The sequence below is a fragment of the Seriola aureovittata genome, chromosome 19 (assembly GCF_021018895.1).
Source record: "Seriola aureovittata isolate HTS-2021-v1 ecotype China chromosome 19, ASM2101889v1, whole genome shotgun sequence".
Taxonomy (NCBI): Eukaryota; Metazoa; Chordata; class Actinopteri; order Carangiformes; family Carangidae; genus Seriola; species Seriola aureovittata.
Window position 1 is genome coordinate 875,253 of NC_079382.1, and position 9,099 is coordinate 884,351.

The window sequence follows — 9,099 nt, forward strand, 5'->3', positions numbered from 1 at the left end:
GAACCATTTGTGTGAAATTTTGTCATAATTGCTGTGTGAAGTCTTGAGTAATGGCTAAAAAGTGTTTTGTGAGGTCACACTTCCCTTGACCTTTGCCCTTTAGCCACCAAAATCAAATCAGCTCATCTATGAGTCCAAGTGGTAACTTTGGCCAAATTTGAAGAAATTCCCACAAGGTGTTACGGAGATATTATGTCCACAAGAATGGGACGGAGGAACGTACATACTATATATACAGACGGATGGACGGACAACCCAAACACAATGTCTCCCGCTCCGGAGTGTCAGAGTGCAGAGGCATAAAAATAATAATAATAACTATTTCATATATTGGCATATATGTCTAACTCATATAAATACGTATGTTTATGTATATTACTTATATTGTTATGTAAATATAGATCCACCCCAATATAAATCAAATATGCTGTATATCATTAACATATATGGTAGCAACATGTTATAGTCTATAGATTTCATCATATAGATATTTTTAATATACTGTATGTAGATATACAATTTTTAAGATGAGTATTTCATATATTATATAAACTTATACCTTAATATATGTGGTGTGATAATATATCCCCTTATAGGTGACATATACGGCCATCTCACTCTGCATATAGGGATATATGTTATATATTACATACAGTCATCAGCCACATTAACCTGCTGGGGCACTGGGGGCCAATATACTCTACTACCCTCATTCACCCCACTCTGAGCAGTGTGTAGTCTTTCTGGGCTGGTCTTCCTGTTCCCAGGTTTGATTCATAGTTATTGATGAAACATACATTTAGTCTTAGAACTGGTCTACACTTGTCCTTGACCCTCTTCAAGATAAGGCCTCAAGACCAGGTAATGAAGCAGGAGCCTTAAGGAGCCTATGATGGTGAAGTTTAAATGAGCACAAACCAGTTGACCCTTTGACCAGCTGGTGGATCCAGCCTTGGCCCCAGTCTTAAAGAGCAACGTGAGCTTCAGCTTATTGCTCAAGGTGAAAGTCATTTTCAGAGGAGTGAGGTTATTCAACCATGTTGGAGCAGCTGATGTGATGACAGTTTTCGTCAGCTGTCATTGCTCAACATCTGTCATGTTGTGGTTAAGGAGGGAGGGCGGGTCCAGTGGACCTGGGAGGACTCTGATAGTTCTGTTGTCATCAGTATGATTTATAAGGGGGAAGTGAGAGAAGCAAAGTCACAGTAAAGGACTGACTGAACGAGGCAGTGTTCATCACTGAGGTAGGACCAGCTATTACTGTGTGAACAGATAATGCTGTACAATATCAATTATTCATGAAATATCAAATCTGACTTTATTTCACAGTCTTAAGAAACTTATTAGCAGTGTTACTGTGTTATTATAAAAAGGTAATATCACACCTCAGAAACAAGCTTTTTACTGGAAGTTGTGTCTAAATATAATTTTGTATCTATAATCCAATAGTAGCCTACTGGCTTTGGATTTTTAAACAAATGCATCATATAAAATCTTTCTTTCTATAATACTGGTGTTTATGTTTTTAAAGCATTAAGGCAGTCAGGCTCTCTCTGATTTGTCCTAATGAGTTTGTGGTGTCTGTAACAGATTCATTTATTTAGTCTCACTACTCTTTATTCAGAGTCCTCAGACTCTACCAGGGGTGGAGAGTAACTATGTGCATCTACTAGAGTACTGTACTTAAGTATATTTTTTCAGTATCTGATTATTGTTTTTTTGACTTTGACTCCACTACATTTCTATGAAGCACTCTTACTTTGAAGCAGAGCTTTTAGTCAGTGAATGTATTTTCTTTTATTTTGAAAATGTGATAGGGTTAGGATTAGTGAAAAAAACCAGGAGAAAATCAATCACAGCCAACTCCTCCACTGTCAGTCATGTTTGAACCTGTCAGCGTCCTAACAATGACGACCTTAGATAAAGATGAGGCAGAAGATTCTTCACCAGAGACCATGCTCTGATCTGAAGTCTGTGTTTGAAACTTTAAGAAAAATAAAGAAAGATTCATTTAGTTTTAATGTTTGCTGTGTTTACCACGACCAGACTTCATCACTGTCTGAAAAAAAAATGAAAACAGCAATGACTCCTTAAGTTGTGTTTTTATGTCCATGTCTACAGTCTTTGTATCATATCCTACAGTCTTTTTATTCTACAGGTTCTACAGTCAGTCAGTCAGTCAGTCAGTCAGTCAGTCAGTCAGTCGGTTGTTTCAGATTCTTTAGGTTCTGTAAATGTGGAACAATACAACAATGTGTTGCTATAAATACTTTTGAATACTGTAAATCAAGTACTCCAGTACTTTAACTCAACAACTTTCACTTGTATTGAAGTCATATTTGTCCAGGAGGATCTATATTGTGACTCCAGTGATGGAGCTGTGGATTTTGTCCACCTCTGATCTCTACACTGGCTTCCAGAGTCCAGTCAGTATAATAGACATAATGTGGTTTCAGCATGACCCTTATGCACCTCTGAAGTGTTGCTAAAATTCAAACTACAGCAACAGGCACTTATACTGAAACAATAAAACAGGCCATTGGTCAGAGTGTTGCAAACAAGTCATACGACTGTTTCCAGAAGTCATGATGTCAGCTCTTTGGCGGAGGTGAAGGGTGAAGCCAGTGAGATGAATTCAAGAAGTCTTTTCTGTTTTGGTGCAAGCTGTAACGTCTGTAATCTGCACAGCCCACTGACAGGAACACTGTATGCTTGTGCACAAGGCTGGACTGAGGCTGTGGCACTAATTTAGTTTAGTCAGTCCTCCTCTGTATTCCTAATGTATATCTCTCACCTCAATGAGGGATCTCAAAGGAGAGTTGAATATTCCCAAAGCCTTCATTCCTCCCCCTCAACTGAAGTTAACAGTCAATATGGACTTCCAAGACCATGCAATTTTCTATCACAGCCTATTAGCCTTTACAACTTATGAGAATTTTTGATGAAATATACAGCAGCTCTGTATTTTTGGTTGATTATATTTGCATTCCCCTGGCTGAAAACTTTCTTTATGGAATAGCAGTCTAGTGCTGATGCACTAATGTGACATTTAAAGTTTTGGCTGAATAAAACTCCTTGTTCACACATAAGAGAAGACTGCTAACTGTTGACCGCTAAATGTGGGTTGCTAACTGCGGACTGTTCACTGTGAGCTGCTAACTGTGGGCTACTAACTGTTGACTGCTAGCTGTGGGCTGCAAACTGTGGACTGTTAACCGTAGGCTGCTAACTGTGGGCTAATTGTTGACTGCTAACTGTGGACAGCTAACTGTGCTAAGTGTGGGCTGCTAACTGTGGACAGATAACTGTGCTAACTGTGGACAGCTAACTGTGCTAACTGTGGGCTGCTAACTGTTGACTGTTAACTGTGGCCTGCTAACTGTGGGCTTCTAACTGTGGGGCAGCTAACTGTTGACTGCTAACTGTGAGACAGCTAACGTATAACTGCTAACTGTGTTAGTGCTGTTTAGGTTTTCATGTCCACTTTGAATTGTCCTGTGTGTAAAATGTGCCACACACTGAGGTTTCCTCATATTGACCTCACTGACATGAAACGTGGCAGTGTCAGTGGTGTGCTCATCAGTGCTGTCTCTGTTTTCTCTCTCTTAGACTTTCATCATGGGGCAGTGGTCCTTCTTGTCTGATCTGTTGGACAAGGTGCAGTCTCACTCCACTGTTGTGGGGAAGGTCTGGATGAGTGTTCTGTTCCTCTTCAGAATCTTTATCCTGGCCGCTGGTGTAGATACAATATGGGGGGATGAACAAGCAAACATGGACTGCAACACCAGAAGCCCTGGTTGCAAGAACGCCTGCTACGATAAATCTTTCCCTATGTCTCACTCACGCTTCTGGGTCCTCCAGATCCTAATTGTCTCCACACCGACACTCATCTATCTGGGGCACGTCCTGCTGGTGATTCGCAGAGAGAACAAGTTGAGGAGACGCGTGGAGCAGAAATTTGGTAAGAATGGGATGGTTAAAGCTCCAACGTACTCAGATGAACACGGCAAGGTGCAGCTGAAGGGTGTCCTGCTGGTCAGCTACATGATACAGCTGCTGTTCAAGGTCCTGCTTGAGGTGGGATTCATCGTAGGCCAGTATTACCTCTACGGCTTCATATTCATGCCCACTAAGATCTCATTTCCCCACTATCCCTGTCCATCCCCGGTGGACTGCTTCATAAGTCGTCCCACAGAGAAAACCATCTTTATTGTCTTTATGATGGCGATGGCCGTCTTCTCTGTGGTCCTCAACATCGTGGAGATGTTCCACCTGATCACCAGCAAGATTAAGGAGCGGAAGAGGAGGAGCAGTGGCTCAGTCCCGTCAGAGGTGTACAGCCTCACCTCGCCGAAGCACAGCGAGAGAGTCACACTGTGCTGAGAGACTATGAACAGACATTCAGCTTCACCTGCAGTCCGCTGCTTCTCGCTTTGCTCAAGATTGTTAGAGATGAATGTTGAGATGACTCATATCCAATTTCAAACTGTCAGAGTACCTACAGTGATTCATCATAGATTTTGCCTTTTACTTGTAGCTTTAAATAAATGAGGTCTGTAGAGCAGCACTATAATTTGTATTCAACCATTTCCATCAAACTGGTCAATGTGAATGTGACAGGGACTATTAAATAATGTGCTTGTGTGAAAATTAAACTTTTGAAATAGTTTCAGGTATTTCAAATGTAAATTGGACGGATGTGGTTCTGGACCTGGTGAGTCTGTGGCTTTAAGAGTTTCTAGAAATGAAGGAAAGATAATTAACTTTATTTATAGCACTTTTCATTACAAATAGTCTTTATAAAAGTCATCTTATGGTGGCTGAAACACTAGTTCACTGTCACTTTGACCTGGGTCATTTTAAAAATTCACCTCCGTACAAATGTTAGTTTGGAGCTGATAACTTCATTAGGATGTTTGTTGATTTCTTATAGTTTATGTCTGTGTATTAGTGGGAACTATTAAAGACACACAGCTGTTCTACAACCCATTTCATATTGTTTCATTTACAGATTGTCATTGTTTACTCTGCTGCTGTACAGTGGAATATTTCTCCTTTAAGAATAAAACTGTTTTTTAATCATGAAATAAGTTAAATCAATAAATCAGTGGATAATGTGGCTTTATATTTTTTCCTCTGAAATACATGAGGGGATAGTGTCGGTTACTCTACAACAGCTGCTTGTCGAACCAAAACATACATTATACCACTCTATACACTGATATGTACCACAGACATTAATCGCTGACATTAAATACTGATTTTTAATCTCTTAACCTCTTGACCTCCTGGTGGTTGTCTGCCTCTTCCACTCAGACTAGTTTCAGATTACATCGCTGTTTATCCAGAGTCATATACAATATGCCTGGAGCTCCATCGCAGAGGTGACTGTCAGTCTGATCTGGTTCAGTGTCGTCACAGAGGGAGGTTGATCACAGACAGTGTGTGTGTGGAGAACCTGGAAGCTGTTGGTGGAGACGTTACATTTCAATCAGCTGCAGCTTCTCTTATTCTTCTTCCACATCAACTGAGAGAGAATCTGAGATCAGCCTCAGCAGACATCATGACAGAGATGCTGCTGCTGCTGCTGCTGCTCAGAGTCTCTTTCAGATCTCAGAGGACTGAAGTTCTGTCCCACGTCTACACCAGTTCACATCTCAGTTCCTGTCAATGACGCTCATGTTCACAACAGATTCTGCATGTGAGTATCATTTTAACTCTAGAATAACTCATAGGCGGCGTCGGGCCGCACCTGGCCTGTAGTCTGGGAGTACCACACCACAGTAGTTACCAATGATTAACATGTTTTCAGCCGAGTCAGCCATCAGTTAATGTCGGTTGAAATGACCTAAATTCATTTCGCCGTGTTAATGTTGGGCCAGTGAGAATCTGTATTCAACAAACATGTAGCGATAGTTTTATTTTCCTTTGTCAAACTGTTGTCTTTATCATTTTACGGAGCTGTTTTATGATTACGCTGTTCTGACACTACAGCACAGACTTCACCGCAGCCTTCAGCCGGGGGAGCTGAGGTGTAGCTTCTCCGCTTCCTCCTCTCCAACACTGCACATGTCAGGGATTTAGTTAATCATGTGGTTCTGTGAAGTGGAATAAAATCACAATGTCAAAGAGTAAACCATTACAGCATGATAATAACTAATGATTCATTCTGATGACACCGTGGATACAGTTCACTAACAGTGAGTTACTAAAAACATTGTCTGCCTCAGACTTCCTGACTTCACATTATGTTAAAACCTCATCTCTCAAAAAGTGAACTTTCCAGAAAAAGAGGAACTGAGAGTTTAGGCCGCTCATCTGTGTGAAACTCTTTACTGCAGTAAAACTTTGGATTTATCACATTATCTTGACTCAAAGCTTTCTCTGAGATTTCAGCCCCATCTGATGGTTTTCGACAGCAGATGGCTCAGCTGTCGACACGTCACTTTGACATACAACATGTGTCACATTATCACCGGTACATGGGGGAGATGATGTCCCCCAATGACTCGTGGGTCACAACCTTTGGCCTCTCCACAGGTGAGTCTTACAGTCATTAGTAAAATATTGTTGAGAAGCTCATCAGGGCGCCCCGGTGGCGTGCACCTTACCGCATCAGCCTGGATTTGAATCCAACCTAAGCACTTTGTTACAGGTCCTCCCCTTTCTCTCCCCAACTTCCCCGTCACTCTCTCACTGTCCCTATCAAAAGAAAGGCAAAAATACTGCCCGAATAACCACAAAGAAAAACATTGCTCGTACTTTATACAGTACATTTAGGTGCCAGACCCTCACGGTTTATAAAACATCAAAAGTACAGTTACAGTGGTCAAACATTTAACTTCATTACCAGAGGGGGACAGAGTCCACAGCTCCATTACTGGAGTCAGAGTACAGCTCCTCCTGGTCAAATACGACTCCAATACAAGGGAAAGTTGTTCAGTCAGAGTTAAAGTACTGGAGTACTTGACGTTAAAAATACTGAAGTATTCAAGGGGTACGTTTATGTGAACACATTGTTGTATTGTTCCACATTTACAGAACCTGATGACTCTGAAACAACCTACTGACTGACTGACTGACTGGCTGACTGACTGACTGACTGGCTGACTGACTGACTGACTGACTGGCTGACTGGCTGACTGACTGACTGACTGACTGGCTGACTGGCTGACTGGCTGACTGGCTGGCTGACTGTAGAACCTGTAGAATAAAAAGATTTTAAACATAAAAACACAACTCAATCAACTTAAGGAGTCACTGCTGTTTTCATTTTTTTTTTTAAGTCAGTGATGAAGTTTGGTCGTGGTAAACAAGGCAAACATTAAAATTAAATGAATCTTTCTTTATTTCTAAAGTTTCAAACACAGACTTCAGATCAGACCATGGTCTCTGGTGAAGAATCTTCTTCCTCATCTTTATCTAAGGTCGTCATTGTTAGGACACTGACAGGTTCAAACATGACTGACAGTGGAAGAGTTGGCTGTGATAACTCTAACCCTAACTCAGTGTATGGTCACATTTTCAAAATGAAGGAAAATACATTCACTGACTAAAAGCTCTGCTTCAAAGTAAGAGTACTTCATAGAAATGTAGTGGAGTCAAAGTCAAAAAAACAATAATCAGATACTGAAAAAATATACTTAAGTATAGTAGTCTAGTAGATGCATGCATTATTAATTTCATCTCTATGATTATTACACCTTGCATTTACTCTGTAGATAGTGGTTTAGTTAATAAACTCCTTTATTTACACCCAGTCTTTGTCCTGTTGTGTTCTTTTGATGTAGAGACTGGAGATCCATTGAATCGAGAAGTCATGGCTTCTGAGATGAGATTGATAAATTTATCAATGAAGTAATTGATTCTTGTCCTCCCAGAGGACTGGTGGCTAAACCACTAACAACCAGAACTCAAGGTTATTTATATTTAATCAAACAGCTCTGTGATGTAATCTTTTGACCTGTAGAAACACAGACACACACATAAAGTATAGAGCTGTGTATGTATACGTTAGTACAGATCCAGGTCCTCGACCTGCTGACTGAGCTCCAACACCAACAGCTTCTTTACTGTAACAGCTTCATGTGTTCGTCAGCATCAAGACTCAAATCACTCAAAACAAAGTGAGGATTTTCTTTTAATAATAATTTGCGTAAACTGAGACTTTAAAGAGACGTGGTCCGGTGAGCCCACAGCTCTTGTATGATGAGAATAAATGTACAGTGGTCTGAAATGAATTGCTTGGTAAGAACAGACCAGTGTGCACCTGAAAAAATCCAGATTTTATACTTAATGAAACAACAGACAGTAAAATGAAGCTGGTGTGTGACAGGCCATCTGTTGATCCAGTCCTCAGTGTCTGAGACCAGGACAGGTATGAAAACCAGAGGCAGGATGCACAAAACACCTTAAGTCCTCATATGGAAATGTAAAATGTTAAATATATGCCCATCTGTCAAGAATGATGTTGCCACATAAGTTAACTATAGGTGATATATCACTCTCAAATATGCACATTCTCTGGTTATATGAAGATATATATTTATAACTTATGAAATATCCATAGTAAAATGTGTATGAACATGAGCATGTTTAGTGTACCTTAAGTTAAAGGGCCCTAGTTTTATTTTATTAATTTAAATGTTTTTTTTGCTTTACACACTTGGTTTCTTGAGCCTTTCTTCTCTGGTCCCTGACAATGATATTCTATGCTGCGATTTAATAGCTGGCCTAGCAGTGGACTGAGGTGTCATACTGGCTCCTAAATGACATGGATGTGTTGGAGGAAAAAAGGTCCTGGTCCGGGCCAGACTCTAAGTCTAGACCTCTTCACCAACACTTAACTTTCTACAGAACTGCACTTTTAATGGAGTCAAAAAAAGATTACAAAAAGAAGTCACTGGAGATGGTCAGAGTCCAATGCAATGGAATTTATTCTTTCACAAAAACAAAAGCGAGATCAGATCCGGATCCTAACTGAAGACAGAGTGCCTGTGCATCATCATATATATTTCACTCTTAGGTGGGTTCTCCACCTATTTTTCTAAAGCAAACCTATCAACGCCATTGGAACAATGGTGTCCAGCCCCAAACCAG

The 9,099-nt window shown here is 40.5% G+C and overlaps 1 protein-coding gene across 1 annotated transcript; it reads left to right on the forward strand.

Moving 5' to 3' along the window:
* Window positions 1–1,180: 1,180 nt before the first annotated feature.
* Window positions 1,181–5,117, forward strand: LOC130187847 (gap junction Cx32.2 protein-like). Its single transcript, XM_056405773.1, has 2 exons — window positions 1,181–1,244; window positions 3,610–5,117. Exon 2 carries the CDS (start codon window positions 3,619–3,621, stop codon window positions 4,381–4,383), a length of 765 nt encoding a protein of 254 aa, XP_056261748.1. The 5' UTR covers window positions 1,181–1,244; window positions 3,610–3,618; the 3' UTR covers window positions 4,384–5,117.
* The last annotated feature ends 3,982 nt before the right edge of the window (window positions 5,118–9,099 follow it).